Source organism: Eretmochelys imbricata, chromosome 9 (assembly GCF_965152235.1).
Source record: "Eretmochelys imbricata isolate rEreImb1 chromosome 9, rEreImb1.hap1, whole genome shotgun sequence".
NCBI classification, from domain to species: Eukaryota; Metazoa; Chordata; order Testudines; family Cheloniidae; genus Eretmochelys; species Eretmochelys imbricata.
In genome coordinates, this window is record NC_135580.1 from 53,325,747 (window position 1) to 53,348,745 (window position 22,999).

The following is a 22,999-nucleotide window of genomic DNA, read 5'->3' on the forward strand; positions in this document are numbered from 1 at the left end:
GAACAGGCTGTTGATTGACTCCCTCACTTCATGGGAATCTCCCTCAGAGATCTCCAGGAAACTCTCATGGAAATACTGGGCAATCCGCTGCCCCAGGCTCTTCGGCAGAGCCACTTTGTTTCTTGCCCCATTAACGGTAACTTTCCTGTGCCACTGTGCCATCATGGGCTGGGTGATGGGGCGGGGAGGGGGAACCATTGCTGCACACAGGCAAGCCACACAGAGGCCAGGGCAGAAGCCACAGTCTTGGAGAAGCAGTCTTGGAGAAGACCCTCCCTTGATTCCCTGCTCACCCTCAGCAGCAAGATATCTTCCATAATGATCACCTCCTGTGGAAAGTGTGGGGACAGGAATGATTATCAGGCCCCCCCCACAGTGCTGGCTCTCCCGAAGAGCCACATCCCAGTGTACAGCAAGGTCTGGGAATAGTGATTTACCCTGCCCCTGTGTCTACTCATTTTGGGGGTCTTGTGGCTCGTGTGCTTGCCTAGGGTCAGCCAGTTAGTGACCGGTGTATGAGTACTGGCTGTGTTTTAAATCATCGAATCAGTGTTGTGTGTTGCAAACATTACTGCTTCTGTAAAATGTTGCGTTTAAACTTCACAGAGAGAACCTTGGGAGCCCAGCCTCCCTCTTTTTGTTGTCGGCGGCTGAATGGCTACGCAGAATTAAAAAGCTGCTAAGAAGAACAAAGGAGGACTTTCTGTGTGATGTTATGATGCACTCTGCCACTGAGAAACAGGAATTGAAGAAGTGGCGGGACAGCGAGAAGAGGGACCAAAAGGAGAATGCAGCATGCCAGAATGAAGACACGGAGCGGCTCTTAAACGTTATGGAGCGCCAAGCAGAGCACGCTCCAGGCAATACTAGCTCTTCAAATCAAGCAGTTCCACGCCCGCCCTCCCCTGCAGCTCCTGTCGCAAAACTCTTTCCTATGCGCTCCCCAGACACTGCCAACAGACTTATTAACCTCCTGGCTCCAGTCTATACCCACGGCATTCCACTCCTCCCCCTCACAGTCCAGCACTGTGGACTCCCACTACCCACTGCACTCAATGCCCATCCCCCTGCAGTTTGGCTCTGCTGAAGTACAGTACCTGCTGCATTGTACTACAAAGGAGAAGGTTGGATATGATCCCTGGACCCCTCCTCCTGGGACCATCCCTACCCCCATCTCTCTCACTGCTGCTGGGTTTTTTTGTTTGACTCTCTCCTTTGGTTGTTGTCTTTTTAATAAAAGAATTGTGTTGGTTTGAAAGCAATCTTTATTCTATTAACTGAAAGCAAAAAGAGCCCTGCAAAGCAACATACGATAATGTTAAATCCACATATTGCATCATGTGTACCTATCACCTTCTAGCATTACAAGCACTGCACTCCTTAGCATATCAACAAATATTAGTGGCTTTCAGCTTCAGATTGCTGCCTCAAGGCATCCCTGATCCTTACGGTCCCACGCTGTGCCCCTCTAATAGCCCTAGTCTCTGGCTGTTCGAACGCAGCCTCCAGACACTGAGCCTTTGCAGTCCAGCCCTGAGTGAAGCTTTCACCCTTCCCTTCACAAATCATAGAATCATAGAATATCAGGGTTGGAAGGGACCCCTGAAGGTCATCTAGTCCAACCCCCTGCTTGAAGCAGGACCAATTCCCAGTTAAATCATCCCAGCCAGGGCTTTGTCAAGCCTGACCTTAAAAACCTCCAAGGAAGGAGATTCTACCACCTCCCTAGGTAACGCATTCCAGTGTTTCACCACCCTCTTAGTGAAAAAGTTTTTCCTAATATCCAATCTAAACCTCCCCCACTGCAACTTGAGACCATTACTCCTCGTTCTGTCATCTGCTACCATTGAGAACAGTCTAGAGCCATCCTCTTTGGAACCCCCTTTCAGGTAGTTGAAAGCAGCTATCAAATCCCCCCTCATTCTTCTCTTCTGCAGGCTAAACAATCCCAGCTCCCTCAGCCTCTCCTCATAACTCATGTGTTCTAGACCCCTAATCGTTTTTGTTGCCCTTCGCTGGACTCTCTCCAATTTCTCCACATCCTTCTTGTAGTGTGGGGCCCAAAACTGGACACAGTACTCCAAATGAGGCCTCACCAATGTCGAATAGAGGGGAACGATCACGTCCCTCGATCTGCTCGCTATGCCCCTACTTATACATCCCAAAATGCCATTGGCCTTCTTGGCAACAAGGGCACACTGCTGACTCATATCCAACTTCTCGTCCACTGTCACCCCTAGGTCCTTTTCCGCAGAACTGCTGCCTAGCCATTCGGTCCCTAGTCTGTAGCGGTGCATTGGATTCTTCCATCCTAAGTGCAGGACCCTGCACTTATCCTTATTGAACCTCATCAGATTTCTTTTGGCCCAATCCTCCAATTTGTCTAGGTCCTTCTGTATCCTATCCCTCCCCTCCAGCGTATCTACCACTCCTCCCAGTTTAGTATCATCCGCAAATTTGCTGAGAGTGCAATCCACACCATCCTCCAGATCATTTATGAAGATATTGAACAAAACCGGCCCCAGGACCGACCCTTGGGGCACTCCACTTGATACCGGCTGCCAACTAGACATGGAGCCATTGATCACTACCCGTTGAGCCCGACAATCTAGCCAGCTTTCTACCCACCTTATAGTGCATTCATCCAGCCCATACTTCCTTAACTTGCTGACAAGAATACTGTGGGAGACCGTGTCAAAAGCTTTGCTAAAGTCAAGAAACAATACATCCACTGCTTTCCCTTCATCCACAGAACCAGTAATCTCATCATAAAAGTCGATTAGATTAGTCAGGCATGACCTTCCCTTGGTGAATCCATGCTGGCTGTTCCTGATCACTTTCCTCTCATGCAAGTGCATCAGGATTGATTGTTTGAGGACCGGCTCCATGATTTTTCCAGGGACTGAGGTGAGGCTGACTGGCCTGTAGTTCCCAGTATCCTCCTTCTTCCCTTTTTTAAAGACTGGCACTACATTAGCCTTTTTCCAGTCATCCGGGACTTCCCCGGTTCGCCATGAGTTTTCAAAGATAATGGCCAATGGCTCTGCAATCACAGCCGCCAATTCCTTCAGCACTCTCGGATGCAACTCGTCCGGCCCCATGGACTTGTGCACGTCCAGCTTTTCTAAATAGTCCCTAACCACCTCTATCTCCACAGAGGGCTGGCCATCTCTTCCCCATTTTGTGATGCCCAGCGCAGCAGTCTGGGAGCTGACCTTGTTAGTGAAAACAGAGGCAAAAAAAGCATTGAGTACATTAGCTTTTTCCACATCCTCTGTCACTAGGTTGCCTCCCTCATTCAGTAAGGGGCCCACACTTTCCTTGGCTTTCTTCTTGTTGCCAACATACCTGAAAAAACCCTTCTTGCTACTCTTGACATCTCTTGCTAGCTGCAGCTCCAGGTGCGATTTGGCCCTCCTGATTTCATTCCTACATGCCCGAGCAATATTTTTATACTCTTCCCTGGTCATATGTCCAACCTTCCACTTCTTGTAAGCTTCTTTTTTATGTTTAAGATCCGCTAGGATTTCACCATTAAGCCAAGCTGGTCGCCTGCCATATTTACTATTCTTTCGACTCATTGGGATGGTTTGTCCCTGTAACCTCAACAGGGATTCCTTGAAATACAGCCAGCTCTCCTGGACTCCTTTCCCCTTCAAGTTAGTCCCCCAGGGGATCCTGGCCATCCGTTCCCTGAGGGAGTCGAAGTCTGCTTTCCTGAAGTCCAGGGTCCGTATCCTGCTGCTTACCTTTCTTCCCTGCGTCAGGATCCTGAACTCAACCAACTCATGGTCACTGCCTCCCAGATTCCCATCCACTTTTGCTTCCCCCACTAATTCTACCCGGTTTGTGAGCAGCAGGTCAAGAAAAGCGCCCCCCCTAGTTGGCTCCTCTAGCACTTGCGCCAGGAAATTGTCCCCTACGCTTTCCAAAAACTTCCTGGATTGTCTATGCACCGCAGTATTGCTCTCCCAGCAGATATCAGGAAAATTAAAGTCACCCATGAGAATCAGGGCATGCGATCTAGTAGCTTCCGTGAGCTGCCGGAAGAAAGCCTCATCTACCTCATCCCCCTGGTCCGGTGGTCTATAGCAGACTCCCACCACTACATCACTCTTGTTGCACACACTTCTAAATATTATGGAGTGTACAGCACGTGGCTATAATCATAGGAATATTGTCATCAGCCAGGTCCAGCTTCCTACAGAGTCAGCACCAGCGGGCTTTTAAACAGCCAAAAGCACACTCTGCAGTCATTCTGCACTTCCTCAGCCTGTTGAACTGCTCCTTGCTGCTATCAAATTGCCCTGTATATGACTTCATAAGCCACGGTATTAAGGGGGTAAGCGGGGTCTCCCAGGATCACAATGGGCATTTTGACTTCCTTTATGGTGATCATCTTATCCGGGAAGAAAGTCCCTGCTTGCAGCTTCTTGACCAGGCCAGTGTTCCGAAAGATGCATGTGTCATGCACCTTTCTGGATCAGCCTGTGTTAATGTCTGTGAAATGCCCACGGTGATCCACAAGCACCAGGAGAACCATGGAGAAATACCCTTTGCATTTAATGTACTAGGTGGTCTGGTGCCAGAATTGGAATATGCATGCCATCTGTTGTCCCTCCGCAGTTAGGGAAGCCCATTTGTGCAAAGCCATTTACAATGTTACGCACATTGCCCAGAGTTGCGATCTTTCGGAACGGGATGTGATTAATGGCCCTGCATGCTTCCATAAACACGAATCTAACTGTAGACTTTCCCATTCCAAACTGATTAGCGGCCGATTGGTAGCAGTCTGGAGTAGCCAGCTTTCACAGTGCAATCGCCATACACTTCTCCAACGGCAGGGCAGCTCTTATTCTCGTGTCCTTGTGCCACAGGGTTGGGGCGAGCTCCTCACACAGTTCCATGAATGCGGCTTTCTTCATCCGAAAGTTCTGCAGCCACTGCTCGTCACCCCATATGTGCATCACGATGTGATTCCACCACTTAGTGCTTGTTTCCCAAGCCCAAAAGCGGTATCCCACTGTGGTCAGCACCTCCATGAATGCCACAAGCAATCTCGTGTCATAGCTACTACGTGTGGCAAGATCAACGTTGCACTCCTCTTGACTTCGTAGTTTTAGGAATAACTCCACTGTCACTTGTGACGTGTTGTTCAGAGCGAGCACATACTGGTCAACAGATCAGGATCCATTCTTGCAGCCCGGAGAGGCAGGGAGCGTGATATACAAACTGTTGATAGATGGCGCCAAATGCGGACGGAAGCACAGGGATTTCTGGGATGTGAAGCAATGCATCACTGGTCATTGGGACAGGACCCAGGATGCCCTGTGACCCCCTCTGCCTTCCCACAAGTCTTAGTGGCAGAAGAGAAGGAGGTGCTCTGTGGGATAGCAGCCCAGAGTGCACCGCTCTGAATATTGCTGCAAGTGCCACAAGTGTGAACACGCTATTGCGCAGGCAGCTGACAGTGTGAACACAGAACAGCGGTTTCTCTTCATTTCTCTCTGAGCGGCGCTGTAACTCTGCCAGTGTAGACATGCCCTTTGTTTCAAGATGCAGGATGCCTCATGCTGTTTTTCCCTTCCTGTGGGCTTCCCCACCCCTCTGCTGATTTCTGTGTAAATGGGGCTTCTGTTGCTTTTGATCACACCTTGCTTAATTGGATTGGAGACAGGTAGACAGCTGCCTTCTCTCCTGTCTGGGATAGAACCTGTTTCTTCCTGTTTGGCCACAGACTTTAAAGCATAATATCCTTATAAATCTATATTTTTGTACACAGTGTTAATATAATTCACGATATTAATCACCAGTGTGCCATTAGCTTTCAGAAAAGACCTTAATCTGTATACCTTTATAAATACAGTTATATTGTATACAGTCGGTTTAGTTGCTTGTCACAGGTTCAGCTCCCTTGTCTTTGTGGAAAAGTAAAAAACAGACCAAGTTTCTCTCTCCTGCTGGGTGTAGCTACTATGCTGTCTCCTCCCCTACTTGTTTCATAGTTTTGTTTACCTGATATATAAAAATGGACCTTCATTGTCTCTGCCTGATGACTGGGCTAGTCAGAGAAGCAAATACACATTCCTTTGTCTATGGCAGACCTGTTTACCAACTCCCCCTGACATGCCTGGTTTCAACACACTTTAATTCCAGCATGCATCCATAACTCTTAATACATATCACATATATCATGTAGGAATCTGACTTATTAGCTTCCAAATCATACCTCACAAGGTATATTTTGGACCATTATTATTACAATAGAGTGTAGGGTGGGAACACAGAGCTGCTTGGGGTCAAATCTCCCCCTTTACAAAACTGCAGGAGGTTTAGACACTGACTAACCCAGAGGTAGCAGGTCAGTCATCTTTCCTGCCCTGTGCATTTGCTAACATATTTACTTTCGCCTTGATATTGGAGAAATCTTTTTTGTTTCCTTTTGTCTGTGTACAGCCTCCGGGGCATATCATCAGAGGGTACCCGTAATTTCACCTACAGGGTTGGCTACACTTGTGAGTTAGAGCACATTAAAGCAGCCCCGGGTGCCCTAACTCATGAGGCTTCCACACTGGCAAGGTACGTACAGCACTCTGACTCCATGGCTGGAGTGCTCCTGGTAATCCACCTCCACGTGAAGCATAACATTTGCTGAGCCCCGGCTGCAGCGCCGTGGAGCCAGTGTGGGCGCCCTGGTCTATTATGCGCTCTGATCGGTCTCCAGCAGTGTCCCACAATGCCTGTTCTAGCCACTTTGGTCATCACTTTGAACTCTACTGCCCTGCCCTCAGGTGACTAACTGTCAGACCTTCCCTTTAAATTATCCGGGAATTTTGAAAATCCCCTTCCTGTTTGGTCAGCAAGGTGTGGAGAGCTCTCGGCAAATCTTTCCAGGTGACCGTGCCTCCACGTGCCAGGCAATCCCCAGTATGGAGCAATGGCGAGGTGCTGGACCACATCAGTGTTTGGGGGGGAGGAAGCTATCCAGTCCCAGCTGCGCTCTAGCCATAGGAATTACGATACCTTCGGGCAGATATCAGACATGATGGAAAGGGACCATGACTGGGATGCGCTGCAGTGTAGGTTAAAGTGAAGGAGCTGCGGAATGCCTACAGCAAAGCTCATGAGGCAAACCACCGCTCTGGTGCTGCCCCCGCTACCTGCCGTTTCTACAAAGAGCTGGACGCAATACTTGGGGGTGACCCCGCCACCGAAGACCACCATGGACACTTCAGAGCCCAGTTCAACAAGGCAGGAGGAGGAGGAAAGCAGGAGTGAGGGTGCTGAGGAGGAGGAGGACAGCCCGGCATCCCTAGATGCATACCGCCAGGAGCTGTTTTCAAGTCAGGAGGAAGGTAGCCAGTCGCAGCGGACGGTGATTGGGGAAGAACAAACACCAGAGGAGGTGCCTGGTAAATGGCTTTTATTTTGGGAAGGAAGTTGTTCGGTGTGGGCTCATGGGGCAAGGAGGGTTGCAGAGAGAATGGTTAGGACCGCATGAATGCCTAGATGCAGAATAGGGCATTGATGTGCTCTCTCACATCGCGGTAATCGGCCTCAGTGATCTCTTCACAGGTCTCATGCAGAAGCTGGGCAATCCGCTTGTGCAGGTTCCTTGGCAGAGCTACTGTGCTCCTTGTCCCAGTAAGATTCATAGATATTTAGGTCAGAAGGGACCATTATGATCATCTAGTCTGACCTTCTGCACAACGCAGGCCACGGAATTTCACCCACCACTCCTGCAAAAAACCTCTCACCTATATCTGTGCTGTTGAAGTCCTCAAATTGTAGTTTAAAAACTTCAAGGAGCAGAGAATCCTCCAGCAAGTGACCCGTGCCCCATGCTACAGAGGATGGCGAAAAACCTCCAGGGCTTCTTCCAATCTGCCCTGGAGGAAAATTCCTCCCCGACCCCAAATATGGCGATCAGCTAAACCCTGAGCATATGGGCAAGATTCATCAGCCAGATACTACAGAAAATTCTTTCTTGGGTAACTCAGATCCCACCCCATCTAATATCCCATCACAGGCCATTGGGCCTATTTACCATGAATATTTAATTACCAAAACCATGTTATCTCATCATACCATCTCCTCCATAAACTTATCGAGTTTAATCTTAAAGCCAGATAGATCTTTTGCCCCCACTGCTTCCCTTGGAAGGCTATTCCAAAACTTCACTCCTCTGATGGTAAGGCTAACATGTCCGTGCTACTGTGCCGCGATGAGCATGGGGACCATTGTTGCACACAGGCAAGCTGCATATGGACCAGGGCGGAAGCTGCATTGTAGTAGAAGACCCTTCCTTGCTTCCAAGGTGACCCTCAGCAGCAAGATATCTTCCAGGACGAACTCAGCCTGTGGAAAATGTGGGGACAGTGTTCAGTATAGGGCCCCCCTGCAGCCCTTGGCTCTCCCCAAGGCACAGAACCCCAGAGGCCAGTATGGCTGTGAAACAATCAGTCATGCTTGACCCTGTGTTTACTCACCATTTTGGGGCTCCTGTGAGTTATGTTTGCTCGCTTTGGGACAGGCAATTTCTGCTATTGTGTACACTGTGCTCCTCTTTAAGTACGGGCAAATCATTGCTCTGTCTGGTGTGAACAATGCTGCCTCTGTTAAGTGTTGCATTTTGCCAGATGCAACCTTGAGATCTCAGCAGTCCTTGTTATCACCTGCTGAAAGACTCCAGAGAATCAGGAAGTGGCCACATAGAAGCAAAGAGGACATTCTGCATGAAATAATGCAGCAGTCTCTTAATGAAAATCAAAAAGTGCAGGAGTGGTGGGAGAGTGAAAGGTGGGTCCACCAGCAGAATGCGGATTGCCAGCACCAAAGCACGGAGTGGCTGCTAAGCAGCATGGAGCACCAAGCGGACTTGATACAAGTGCTCATAGTAGTGCAGGCAGAGCGCTTCCACACCCGTCTCCCCCCCCCCCAGCCCTTGTCCCAAAACTTTCCCTTGTGTCCCCACGTCACCACCGACCCACTTTCCACAACATCTGGGTTCTTATCACCACCAGCTGCCTCCAGCACCTGTAGCTTCACCACCCAACCCCGCAAACTACGACCCTTACCCACTGCATTCAACCCCAATCACCATGCTTTTTAGCCAGCCTGAAGTGCAGCACTCATTGCACAGCACTCCAGACAGGAAGGCTGAGTATGATAACGGGACATACGCAAATCTGTGATTGTCCTGTTCCCCACCCCACGCCCTTCCCTCGTCCCAAACAGCACAGATGTGTCATGTCCTTTTTGTTTCCCAAACAGTTGTTTCTTTTCAATAAATGAATTTTATTTTCAATAAACAAATTTTTTGGCTTTGAAAACGTTCTTTAATATTGCATTAAGTAAAAGATACCATAGCCCAGGAAAGCAACAGGCACTGCAAGTCAGTGCATCATATGTAGCAAACACAGATGCCTGCTAACGTTGGAACTACTACACTTCACCCCTGTGCAGGGCATCAAACATTACTGGTGGCTTTCAGCCTCAAATTGCTCCCTCAGGGCATCCCTAATCCTTGCAGCCCTGCGCTGGGCTCCTCTAATAACCCTGCTCTCTGGCTGTTCAAATTCAGCCTCCTGGTGTTGAACCTCCGAGTTACATGCCTCAGTGAATCATTCACCCTTCCCTTTACAAATGTTATGGAGGGTACAGCACGTGGATATAACCATGGGATGTTGTCATCGGCCAGGTCCAGCTTCCCATACAGAGAGCGCCAGCAGCCCTTTAAACAGCCAAAAGCACACTCCACAGTCATTCTGCACCGACTCAGCCTGTTGTTGAACTGCTCCTTGCTGCTGTCAAGACTCCTGTCTAGGGTTTCATGAGCCACAGCATTAAAGGGTAAGCGGGGTCTCCAAGATCACAATGGGCATTTCGACTTCCCCTACGGTGATCTTCTGATCTGGGAAGAAAGTTCCAGCTTGCAGTTTCCTGAACAGGCCAGTGTTCCAAAAAATACATGCGTCATGCACCTTTCCAGGCCAGCCTGCGTTAATGTCAATGAAACGCCCACGGTGGTCCACAAGCACCTGGAGAACCATAGAGAAATACCCCTTCCGATTAACGTACTTGGAGGCTAGGTAGGCTGGTGCCAGAATTGGAATACACATCCCATCTGTCGCCCCTCCGCAGTTAGGGAAACCCATTTGTGCAAAGCCAGCCACAATGTCATGCACGTTACCCAGAGTCTCAGTTCTTCTGAGCAGGGTGTGATTAATGGCCTTGCAAACTTGCATCAACACGATTCCAACGGTTGACTTTCCCACTCCAAACTGATTATCAGCCGATCGGTAGCTGTCTGGAGTCGCCAGCTTCCAAATTGCAATAGCGACCCGCTTCTCCACCGGCAGGGCAGCTCTCAATCTTGTGTCCTTGCGCCCCAGGGTGGGGGTGAGCTCAGCACACAGTCCCATGAAAGTGGCTTTTCTCATCCGAAAGTTCTGCAGCCACTGCTAGTCATCCCAGACTTGCATGACGATGTGATCCCACCACTCAGTGCTTGATTCCCGAGCCCAGAAGCGGCGTTTCACTGTGGTGAGTATGTCTGTGAATGCCACAGCAATCTCGTGTCATATGCGTTATGCGAGCCGACATCATTGTTGGACTCCTCACTGTCAGTTTGTAGCTTAAGGAGTAACTCGACTGCAATTTGTGACGTGCTAGCGAGACCCATCAGCATATTCCTCAGCACTTCAGGATCCATTCCCACAGAATGAAAGTGAAGACGGAGCGCTCAGTACAAAAAACATTAAAATTTGGCACCAAATGTGGACAGAAGGACAGGGATTGCTGGGATGCGAAGCGATGCATCACAGGGTGTTGACAGGACCCAGAATGCCCCACACCCTCCCTTCCCCCTCTCCCACCTTCCCACAAGCCACAGCACCAGAATGGAAGAGGTGCTCTGTGGGATAGCTGCCCATAATGCACCGCTCCCAGTGCCACAAATGTGGCCACACCAGTGCACTTGCAGCTGACAGTGTGAACACACTGCAGCACTTTCCCTGCTGCGGTCTCTGAGGGTTGGTTTAACGCACAGCGCTCTACATCTGCAAGTGTAGCCATGCCTTTACTCTGTCTCTCTCGCTTGCTGTTGCTGCATCCCGAACTTGGTTGTGTGAAGTAGGCTCTGTCCCTGGGGGAGAGCAGAAATGCAACAACTAAGTAGGCAGGCAGGCTGCTAATGTTCCCATTGTTAGTTAATTGTTCCCATTCTTAGTCAATTAAGGCTCCTTTACCTTGCCAGTGTTGTAAAGGAGCCTTGTTGTAAATCAGAGTAATCCTCAGCTAGGAAGGATCTTTCTTGCTTTTTTCCCTGTGCCAGAGAGGCACAATAGGGTTAGATTACAGGTCAGGATCTATTGTACTTATCCATTTAAAAAAAATGCAGGACAGTGATTAGCAAAACTGTCTGACTTCCATGTGTAAAAAAAGTCTGAGCAATTTAAAGCAACATTCTACTTTATAGAATATCAAACACCAAAATAAAAGTAATGTAATTTAAATGAAAATCCAGGATTATAACTGGAATGCAGGGTATTGGTTACCAAGTATTTGTAACTTAACTTTCATGTGTTTAGGAAATGCAGAACAGTTGTGATTTTTTTTTTTCAGTATGGTAGTTTAAATAAATTTCCAAAATAAGTGAAACCGGTGTGATTATATTGCATTATTTTGACAAATAAAATATGCAGACATGCGTGGGTTTTTTGGTGCAGAATTCCCCCAGGAGTACACTGTCACCTTTTAAATAAATATCATGACATTAGTATGTGCGGTGTAATGAATATGTCAGGCCTGAGAAGAGTTGCTGATACAGAGTAGTGAACTACAAATGGGCATCCATCACACTTCTACCTTCAGACTGAGAGGTCCTTAGAGCACTGGTTCTCAACCTTTCCAGACTACTGTACCCCTTTTAGGAGTCTGATTTGTCTTGCATACCAAGTTTTACCTTGCTTAAAAACTATTTGCTTACAAAATCAGACATAAAAATACAAAAGTCACAGCACTGAAAAATTGCTTACTTTCTCATTTTTACCATATAATTATAACATAAATCAATTGGAATATATATTGTACTTACATTTCAGTGTGATACTTGAGCCTGTTTTTCACTTGAGCTTTGTCTGAAGCCCAAGCCCTGCTGCCCAGGGCTAAAGCCCTGCTTGCCACCCCCTAATGCTGGCCCTTCACTTGCAACCTCCTAAACCTATCCTGTGACACCCCCACCCCTAGGGTTGCAGCCACCAAGTTGAGAGAAACTGATCTAGAGGAGTTGAGTATTTTCTGGAAGATCTTTGAGTACCCCCAGGGGTACACATACCCCTGGTTGAGAACCACTGCCTTAGAACAGGCATCTGTGGGGTTTTTTGTTTGGTATTGGGGTTTTCTTGCTTACGTGTACTGTTAGTACTGCAGACAGAGTTGATCAAGTCAGCCCTTGATCCAGAGACACGAAAGGAAAACCTAGTTGGTTGAGATGCATATGGTCTCATAGTATGAGTGTTGAGCTGGGATTTGCTTTTTACACTTGTGGGGGAGTGAAATGGATTCTCTTTTGCCATGCATATCAATAGTATTACCTAAATAGTGTTAGTGCTATCTCTGCCACCAATGCTTCTGGGGCCTTTGACCAGTCATACAGAGCTCATGCCTCATCCGCTTTATTTAGAGCAGGGGTTCCCAAACTCGGTTTATGGCTTGTTCAGGCTAAGCCCCTGGCGGGCTGTGAGATGTTTAGTTTACCTGAGCGTCTGCAGGTACGGCTGCTCACAGCTCCCAGTGGCCGTGGTTAGCTGTTCCTGGCCAATGGGAGCTGCGGGAAGCCGTGGCCCTCACGAGGCAGGCATCTGCAGTATCCATTGCATCAGAATATGCATCTTGGATGGGAAACTGCAATCCGGTGTTCTTTAGCAAATAATTTTAATGTTATGGATTTTTCTGTTTTTTTTAAGAAAAAAACTAGGAAATTCCCTTTAAAAATTTTTTTATAAAGTATATCAGAGAGGAAATGCTAACCTTAAGGTTGCCTGTGAAATCTTAACTCTCTCCTCTTGTGCATATACAATACTATGGTCTAATTATATGCTCTAAATACTAGAGCTGGGAGAATAATGGGTTTTTTGGTTTGCTGGCAATTCCAAAAAAAACCCCAAAATTGGTTTGGGTTGAAATGATACTATTAAAAATTTAAAATAAAACTTTGTTGGTTCGGGTCCAATGAAATGATTTGTTTTCCCAAAACATTTTTGATTGAGTCCTTTTTTAACGTTTTTAATTCTTTTAAATAAAATTAAAGGAAGGTTTGAAATGAAGATATGTCAAATCAAAATATTAGGTTCTGAAAATGTCAAATTGAAATGTTTGTTTTTGTTTTTAATCGAACCATTTTGTGAAATTGATAAGAGTTTGTGAAATCTGCATTTTTGGATAAAATTTCACATACCTCTACTTAATTCCTCAGAGCCTTTGCCTCACTCATTAAATAGTTTTAAACTGTGCTCAAAAAATGAGATGGCCTGGGCCAAATTGTTTCCAGTCACAACACTGTAAATGCATTACAGTGAATTCTGAATTTATTTTGTCAAGCTGTCTGGAGTGGCTCACGAACATGTGAATCAACCTCAGGGCAGACTGTTACAAACCAAGGCACAAGTCCCAAACTGGTTGTGTTTTATAATTAGATTGCACCAATAAAGTATCAAGTGTGAACTCCTCAAGCACTATAACAGCCTTAACGTGGAGTCACAGCCCCCCTTGGGCATCTGTCTTGTCACCCAGGCAAGCTTGCATTTGAAAAATCATAACAATATTCAGGTTACTCCCAGTCCCAAAGGACCAGTCGCTTACCCCAAGTCACTTGTCTCTTCGATCTCTCACTAAAGACAATGCTTGTAGCCAATCCTGTATTAAACTAACTAAAGTTTAATGTCATTTAGGGCTAAGCAACTTGGGGAGCCCTTGCTTATGCTTAGAAATATTGCCCTCTCCAAATTCCAGGCAGCATAGTGATACAAATCCTTCTGGTCAGGAATTTTTATTCCCTTCCCTCAGTGTTCAAGCTGTGGTGGGATGAGGGCTTGTGTATGTACCCTCTCCATAGGTGCGGGGGAATCAATCAGCAAAGTATTTTGTCCACTGATGTTCCAGTGGTTTGTCTGGTGTCTGTAGGCTGCCTTTTGTTCGGGAGGAAATGACATCTTTTCTGATAAACTAGTATTTCCCTCCTGGTAATGCTTTTCTCCTGACTGCTGGGGTTTGTAAGTCTTAGCAAACATTTTTATAGTTACAGAGCAAACACTTAAATATTACCTTGTAACATGGGATACAGATATTAGTAAGATTAATACAAGCAGCATCCTACATACATTTCATAAAAACTAAACACATTCTTATAACTCTATTTAACAATACTAACACACAGGTGACCCAAACTGGTTTCCAGCTATGCATTTTTCAATATTCAGTGAGGACCAGGGCTCTTGGCCTGAGCTGGCACCTGGTCTGCCAGCACTGCATATATCATTGTAAACATGAGCAGAATTGAGCCCTTAATGCACAGGAATAGACAATATGTGGTCCATGAGATGAGGGATCCCTTCATTACTGCCTGTAGTGATTCTTGTTAGTTTGTATAGAAAATCCCCTTTGTTTCCCCTTCCTTGACCTGGTCCATCTTTCTGTCCTTAAGGTGTGAGCTCCTCTTATGAACTAATACTTTGTCAGGAATTTGCAGTACTTCTCAACACTGGCAAAAATGATGGTCTATCTACACTATGCATATAAAAATAGAATTTATGAACTGTGTGTGTGTGTATATATATATATATATATATAAAGCAGAGCTTCTAGTACAAAGAGTCAAGAATAATAAATGATCTGGAGGATGGTGTGGATTGCACTCTCAGCAAATTTGCAGATGATACTAAACTAGGAGGAGTGGTAGATACGCTGGAGGGCAGGGATAGGATACAGAGGGACCTAGACAAATTGGAGGACTGGGCCAAAAGAAATCTGATGTGGTTCAATAAGGATAAGTGCAGGGTCCTGCACTTAGGACGGAAGAACCCAATGCACAGCTACAGACTAGGGACTGAAAGGCTAGGCAGCAGTTCTGCGGAAAAGGACCTGGGGGTGACAGTGGACGAGAAGCTGGATATGAGTCAGCAGTGTGCCCTTGTTGCCAAGAAGACCGATGGCATTTTGGGATGTATAAGTAGGGGCATAGCGAGCAGATCGAGGGACGTGATCGTTCCCCTCTATTCGACATTGGTGAGGCCTCATCTGGAGTACTGTGTCCAGTTTTGGGCCCCACACTACAAGAAGGATGTGGATAAATTGGAGAGAGTCCAGCGAAGGGCAACAAAAATGATTAGGGGTCTGGAACACATGAGTTATGAGGAGAGGCTGAGGGAACTGGGATTGTTTAGTCTGCAGAAGAGAAGAATGAGGGGGGATTTGATAGCTGCTTTCAACTACCTGAGAGGTGGTTCCAGAGAGGATAGTTCTAGACTGTTCTCAGTGGTAGAAGAGGACAGGACAAGGAGTAATGGTCTCAAGTTGCAGTGGGGGAGGTTTAGGTTGGATATTAGGAAAAACTTTTTCACTAAGAGGGTGGTGAAACACTGGAATGCGTTACCTAGGGAGGTGGTAGAATCTCCTTCCTTAGAAGTTTTTAAGGTCAGGCTTGACAAAGCCCTGGCTGGGATGATTTAATTGGGGATCGGTCCTGCTTTGAGCAGGGGGTTGGACTAGATGACCTCCTGAGGTCCCTTCCAACCCTGATATTCTATGATTCTATGAATACTTCAAATAAAAGAGAGACTGTAGCTGTGCGTCAGTTACTAGTGGCTTTTGCTTTCCTTACCTTATATTTTTCTAAATACTCTGATTTCTAGGTCTTGATGCAGAGCTATATTATGTGAGGAATGATCTTATTAATCACTATGCATTGTCCTTCAATCTGTTAATACCCAGCGAGACCAACAGTCTTCATTTCAGTTGGCATGCTAAATCCAAGGTAAGCATAAATAGAGTTTGCATTACATACCTTAATATATGAATATGTCTTGCCTAGATTTTAACAAAAGGTCAATGTCAGTAGTCGGACCACTTTTTTGCTCTTTTCTTTGCACAAATTAGAAGATGCTAGCGCATAAAAGGATATGCTGTTTAGTTTTTTTTATTTATACAGCCAGAGTGAACCAACTAATTGTGCTCAAGAAGAAATTAAAGACTGAGAAGAAAAGGGCGTGGCTTGTTGGATACATTTCTAAAATGTTCCGAGTATTTTTAAATAAGTGTTCTTTGGGGCATCATCCTTTTTACTTCAAAATTGATACATTTATAGGTAACCTGTCAGTTGGTATACTGGCAGTGAATTAAACATGAAACAGGCAGCTGTGAATTAAGGCCTTTGAAAACTTTGAATCTTGTGTTCTGTGGATTCCTAGAAAAGACGTTGCTTGAGGGAAGAGAGGGATCTATTTGCGTGGTATTTAGAGATCATTAAATCCCAATAAGATGGAAAGGAAGTCATCTTTTATTTCATGTATCCATTATAATTGGAGTGCGCAGCAACACCTGTAGTAAAGTTTGCCTATGCATTTCCATTTTAAAGCATTTTGATTTACTTATTACTTCAACTTTGTGGCTGAAGTTTTGCAGCTGAAATTATCTGTCTAGTCTCCGTGAGGGTAAATGTTTTTGTAAAACTTGAACCACAGTTGTTTTGCTGGGTTTGAGTAAATTAATACAAATGCTTGACATACATAAATAAAATCTAAAGCAGCGGTTCTCAAACTTCAGCAACCAGTTTTGGGCCCCCATTTTGATTTGAAAATTTTTGGGCCCCCCCAATCCTGCCTGTTTGGACCCAGACATCCCCCCTCGCCCCACCTCTTTCCCCCCTTCCCCTCACTCAATTCCCCCTTCCTCTGCTGCTGGCTTTCCCCCACCCTCACTCACTTTCACCATGCTGGTGCAAGGGGTTGGGGTGAAGGAGGGTGCGGGCTCTGGGAGGGAGTTTGGGTTGGGGGGTGGGCTCCTGAAAGCGACGGCACATCTCTCTGGCAGGGGCTCCTAGGCAGGGGGGTCAGGGGTCTCCATGCGCTGCTTCTGCCCACAGACACTGTCCCTGCAGCTCCCATTGGCCGCAGTTGCCGGCCAATGGGAGCTGCGGAGTTGGTGCTTGGGGTGGGGGCAGCACACAGAGACCCAAGGGGTCTCAGAGATGTGCCAGATGCTTCTGGGAGCAACAGGGAGCCAGGGCAGGCAGGGAGCCTGCCTTAGCCCCTCTGCAACTCTGGATGGGGAGGAGTTGATCAGCGGGGCTCACAGATCCCTTGAAGTACCCTTGGGGGATCCCCAGAGGTCCACAGACCCCAGTTTGAGAAACGCTGCTTTACATACTCCAAGTTGCAGGAGTGTGCATGCATGTAAATTTTTAGTAGGATTATTTCTGAGCTGCTGTGTGCATGCATTTGCAGAATCATAGAATATCAGGGTTGGAAGGGACCTCAGGAGGTCATCTAGTCCAACCCCCTGCTCAAAGCAGGACCAATCCCCAATTAAATCATCCCAGCCAGGGCTTTGTCAAGCCTGACCTTAAAAACCTCAAAGGAAGGAGATTCCACCACCTCCCTAGGTAACCCATTACAGTGCTTCACCACACCCCTAGTGAAAAAGTTTTTCCTAATATCCAACCTAAACCTCCCCCACTGCAACTTGAGACCATTACTCCTTGTCCTGTCCTCTTCTACCACTGAGAACAGTCTAGAACTATCCTCTCTGGAACCACCTCTCAGGTAGTTGAAAGCAGCTATCAAATCCCCCCTCATTCTTCTCTTCCGCAGACTAAACAATCCCAGTTCCCTCAGCCTTTCCTCATAAGTCATGTGTTCCAGACCCCTAATCATTTTTGTTGTCCTTCGCTGGACTCTCTCCAATTTCTCCACATCCTTCTTGTAGTGAGGGGCCCAAAACCTGAGGCCTCACCAATGTCGAATAGAGGGGAACGATCACGTCCCTCGATCTGCTCGCTATGCCCCTACTTATACATCCCAAAATGCCATTGGTCTTCTTGGCAACAAGGGCACACTGCTGACTCATATCCAGCTTCTCGTCCACTGTCACCCCCAGGTCCTTTTCCGCAGAACTGCTGCCTAGCCTTTCAGTCCCTAGTCTGTAGCAGTGCATGGGATTCTTCCATCCTAAGTGCAGGACTCTGCACTTGTCCTTGTTGAACCTCATCAGATTTCTTTTGATCAAATCATCTGATTTTTCAGGTCCCTCTGTATCCTATCCCTACCGTCCAGCTTATCTACCACTCCTCTCAGTTTAGTGTCATCTGCAAACTTGCTGAGGGTGCAGTCCACACCATCCTCCAGATCGTTAATGAAGATATTGAACAAAACCGGCCCCAGGACTGACCTTTGGGGCACTCTGCTTGATACCAGTTGCCAACTAGACATGGAGCCATTGATCACTACCCATTGAGCCCGACGATCTAGCCAGCTTTCTATCCATCTTATGGTCCATTCATCCAGCCCATACTGCTTTAACTTGCTGGCAAGAATACTGTGGGAGACCGTGTCAAAAGCTTTGCTAAAGTCAAGAAATAACATGTCCATTGCTTTCCCCTCATCCACAGATCCAGTTATCTCGTCATAGAAGGCAATTAGATTAGTCAGGTATGACTTGCCCTTGGTGAATCCATGCTGACTGTTCCTGATCACTTTCCTCTCCTCTAAATCCTTCAGAATTGATTCCTTGAGGACCTGCTCCATGATTTTTCCGGGGACTGAGGTGAGGCTGACTGGCCTGTAGTTCTCAGGATCCTCCTCCTTCCCTTTTTTAAAGATGGGCACTACATTAGTCTTTTTCGAGTTGTCCGGGACCTCCCCCAATCGCCATGAGTTTTCAAAGATAATGGCCAATGGCTCTGCAATCACATCCGCCAACTCCTTTAGCACCTTCGGATGCAGTGCATCCGGCCCCATGGACTTGTGCTCGTCCAGCTTTTCTAAATAGTCCTGAACCACTTCTTTCTCCACAGAGGGCTGGTCACCTCCTCTCCATGCTGTGCTGCCCAGTGCAGCAGTCTGGGAGCTGACCTTGTTCGTGAAGACAGAGGCAAAAAAAGCATTGAGTACATTAGCTTTTTCCACATCCTGTGTCACTAGGTTGCCTCCCTCATTCAGTAAGGGGCCCACGCTTTCCGTGACTTTTTTCTTGTTGCTAACATAGCTGAAGAAACCCTTCTTGTTACTCTTAACATCTCTTGCTAGCTGCAGCTCCAGGTGTGGTTTGGTCTTCCTGATTTCACTCCTGCAAGCCCGAGCAATATTTTTATACTCTTCCCTGGTCATTTGTCCAATCTTCCACTTCTTGTAAGCTTCTTTTTTTGTGTTTTTTTAGATGAGAAAGGATTTCAATGTTAAGCCAGGCTGGTCGCCTGCCATATTTACTATTCTTAATAGACATCGGGATGATTTGTTCCTCTTACCTCAATAAGAATTCTTTAAAATACAGCTAGCTCTCCTGGACAGTAGTTGAACAAGTTTTTAAGATTCAGGGTCTTAAAATGGAAACAGACCTTAACTGTAGTTGAGCCTGTAGTTTATAGCCTTCTTATACTGAAACTTACTAGGTGAGTGGTAATGTCCTTTTTGATTTCTTAATTCCCATAGATTGAATTAGTTAGCTTTTGAACAAATAAACTTAATATATTGGAGTTAGCCATATTTTAAGTATTTTTAAAGGATTATTTAAAAAAAACAAACACAATTCTGGCCTAAATTTTCAAACATGATTAGTGATTTAGAGTGCTTTTGGATGTCCAATTTGAAATACCATAACAGAGCCTGATATTCAGAGTACTGAGCAGCATGCCTTGTGAAAATCAGGTGAGGTGATGAACTTCAGGTACTTTAAACTCAAATTTTGATTAATGATTTTAATTTTATGTATCAAATAAAAATTGCTTGAAAAGGTGTTAATATTAATTGTTTTATCATTGGAGTTTTTTAACCTTCTCCCACATACTGTTACAGGTTGAATATAAACTGGGATTTCAGGTAGATAATGCTATGGCTATAGATATGCCTCAGGCGAACATTTCTGTACAAGGAGAAGTCCCTCGTGCATTATCAGGTAAGTAAACAGGCTTTCTGCTTTGAAGGCACATGCACAGTACTACCATGAATACTGTTTTTCTGGCACTCAGTAACATTTCCTAGTTTCCCCAGAAATGCATACAGTAAAATTTTGTGTAACTTTAGTTGTACGTAACATATAAGATACAACAGTTATGACACATCTAGATAATTCTGTATATAGAAAATCTTAACGTTTGTATCTCATTTGATTTAGATGCACTGAGATACGCGATAAATTTTATTTTCTGAAACATGCTAAACAAAGGAAAATCAAATAATGAGAATTCCAAGCTCTTCTGATTGTATGCATTTTTTTTTCCTGTTCGCTAGTAGTTTAGCAGTATGTTTCTATCAAACAAATATTTTCTCAGTGATTGTTGTTCACAGGTCTAGCATATGCATAAGTATTCAGAGTGAATGATGATGGCTCCTTTTTAGAAGGCAATTATAAGTTGATGTGGTCAAGAATAAATCTCCTCCTTCCCCTCTTTTTGGGGAAAAAGAATACAAATTTTCCTGAGAAGGGAAGCATCGCATTCCAAGAATATATAGAAGGTTCTTATTCCAGTTTGGCCAACAGTTGTGCAGATTTTAATCCCACTTCTCTAGTTTATAGTTACGTAACTTAATGATTGCCTTTTTAAAAGAAAAGTAGTAGAAATAAGTTTAACATGTTAAGGACATTGATGCGTTGTAAAAAATCAAATAAAAACAACTATTTGGTGTATATTCATTCTTCTCTAGAACATGTTTTAGAAATAAAACTGCATTGTGTGGGATTTTCACAAACGCACTCATCTGCTGCTGCAGAAGCAAAGTAACAGTTACTGTGCTTAATTCTGCACTGTCTTGTACCCTTTGGAGTTGCTTGAACCTGTGCGCAATGGATGTAAAATGCTGCTGTTTTGCATTTTGTATCTTTTTTGTCCTTTTTGTACGGGTAAGCAGTAGAGTCAAGCCTATTATTTCTGCAGTTGCTCTGATATCACCGATGCTGGTACATAGCCTTGAAAACAAACCTAGTCATGTTAATTTAAGCTAGATTCCCAGACAGATTTGCTCAGGCCAGTTTGGGTGCTGTCAAAAAGGCCACCTTGATGGTTTTAAAAAATAAGAGGAAATTAAGGGTGGAGGGATATCTCAGTGGTTTGAGCATTGGCCTGCTAAGCCCAGGGTTGTGAGTTCAATCCTTGAGGGGGCCATTTAGGGATCTGGGGCAAAAATTGGGAATTGGTCCTGCTTTGAGTAGATGACCTCCTAAGGTCCCTTCCAACCCTGATATTCTTTGATTCTAAGCAGTTCTGTGTGTGTTCCTCACTACCCTTGGACCACACTGAGCCTCTGCATGTGATTCATTAATATTTGGTAACTGCAATGTAGAGTGACTAACCATTGTTTACCCACAGATACTGTTGGGTTTTTGAGATCTGCAAACTTCAATTTCAGTTGTTTAAATGTATTTGACAGCTGCTACCTAAAATGCCATGTGTTCCCAGAAATTACCCAGTTTGAACAGCAAAGTGAAATTCTAGGAAAATGCTTGAGTTTAAAAAAAAGGCAGCAGAATCCTGCATCACTTGAAGATTGTATTAAAAAATGGTTGAAATGTAGTGTAAACAAATGTCTGACTCTAATTTTCTATTTGCAGTGTTTCGTGTTGAACTCTCCTGCACGGGCAGACTAGACTCTGAGGTTACAATATTAATGCAGCTCAACTTGACAATAAATTCCTCAAAAAATATCACAGTCTTAAATTTCAAACGAAGGAAAATGTGCTACAAAAGTAAGACATCAAGCTTCCAAGATTTAGCAACTTTTAGTGTTAAAGGAGAGGAAAAAGGAGTGAGGGGGGAGAGATTACGGTGATGGGTATGGAATAAGAATCTCTCAGAATGAAATAAAATGTTTCCCAGGAACTTGAGAATAGAGGGAGGGATTGGTAAGATCTCTTGCCTTCCAGAGAAATAAGGGAAATTTGGATGAAGGAGGATGATGGGGGAACAAATAAATATTCTAAATTTACACAGAATTGGGAAGGCAGGGCAGCTGAATGGCTTTAATTGAATAACTGGCTTTGTATTATGACAGCGGTTCCCAAACTTGTTCTGCTGCTTGTGCAGGGAAAGCCGCTGGCGGGCCGGGCTGTTTACCTGCTGCATCTGCAGGTTCGGCTGATCGTGGCTCCCAGTGGCCGCGGTTCGCTGCTCCAGGCCAGTGGGAGCTGCTGGAAGCGGCGTGGGCTGAGGGACGTGCTGGCCGCTACTTCCAGCATTTCCCATTGGCCTGGAGCAGCGAACCGCAGCCACTGGCAGGTGCGATGGGCCAAACCTGCGGACACGGCAGGTAAACAACCCGGCCTGGCCCGTCAGGGGCTTTCCCTGCACAAGCAGCGGAACAAGTTTGGGAATTACTGTATTATGGAGATAGTGACTGCAGTTTCATAGTTATGACTAAGTTTTGCATTTAAAGCAGGGATACCACCCCTTATGTCTGGAAAAAATAGTCTCCCCAAAATTACAGCATTTTAAATATAGAAAGGCTTTTCTGAGAATTTAAAAGTAAATCTTATAAAGTAAGTTAAAATGATCTTAAAATGGGTCACTTAAAGTTGGCACCTTGAGAATCTTTTTTGTCCTTTATGATCTCACTAAAAAAAAAAAAGATGCAGACTTTTCAAACTCCCCATGTAGTTAAAACACTGAAACTTGGAGAGCAAAGCTACATTTGAATATTTTTTTGTGCGGATTAATGCTTTCCTTTTGGTGGGGGGGGGGGGCACTTTTCATAACTGAAGACTTTTTTCTTGAGTCTGCAGCCATTTTGAAAGA

The 22,999-nt window shown here is 45.5% G+C and overlaps 1 protein-coding gene across 4 annotated transcripts in view; it reads left to right on the forward strand.

Moving 5' to 3' along the window:
• RYK (receptor like tyrosine kinase) overlaps nucleotides 1–22,999 on the forward strand; it is a 152,299-nt gene that overhangs the window by 35,351 nt on the left and 93,949 nt on the right. For 3 of the 4 annotated variants that reach the window (XM_077826219.1, XM_077826221.1, XM_077826220.1), the window contains exons 2-4: nucleotides 15,912–16,033; nucleotides 20,067–20,166; nucleotides 21,820–21,954. In XM_077826219.1, the coding sequence (XP_077682345.1) occupies nucleotides 15,912–16,033; nucleotides 20,067–20,166; nucleotides 21,820–21,954 (357 nt within the window). The remainder of the gene's footprint in view (nucleotides 1–15,911; nucleotides 16,034–20,066; nucleotides 20,167–21,819; nucleotides 21,955–22,999) is intronic. The other variant, XM_077826222.1, reaches the window with a different exon arrangement.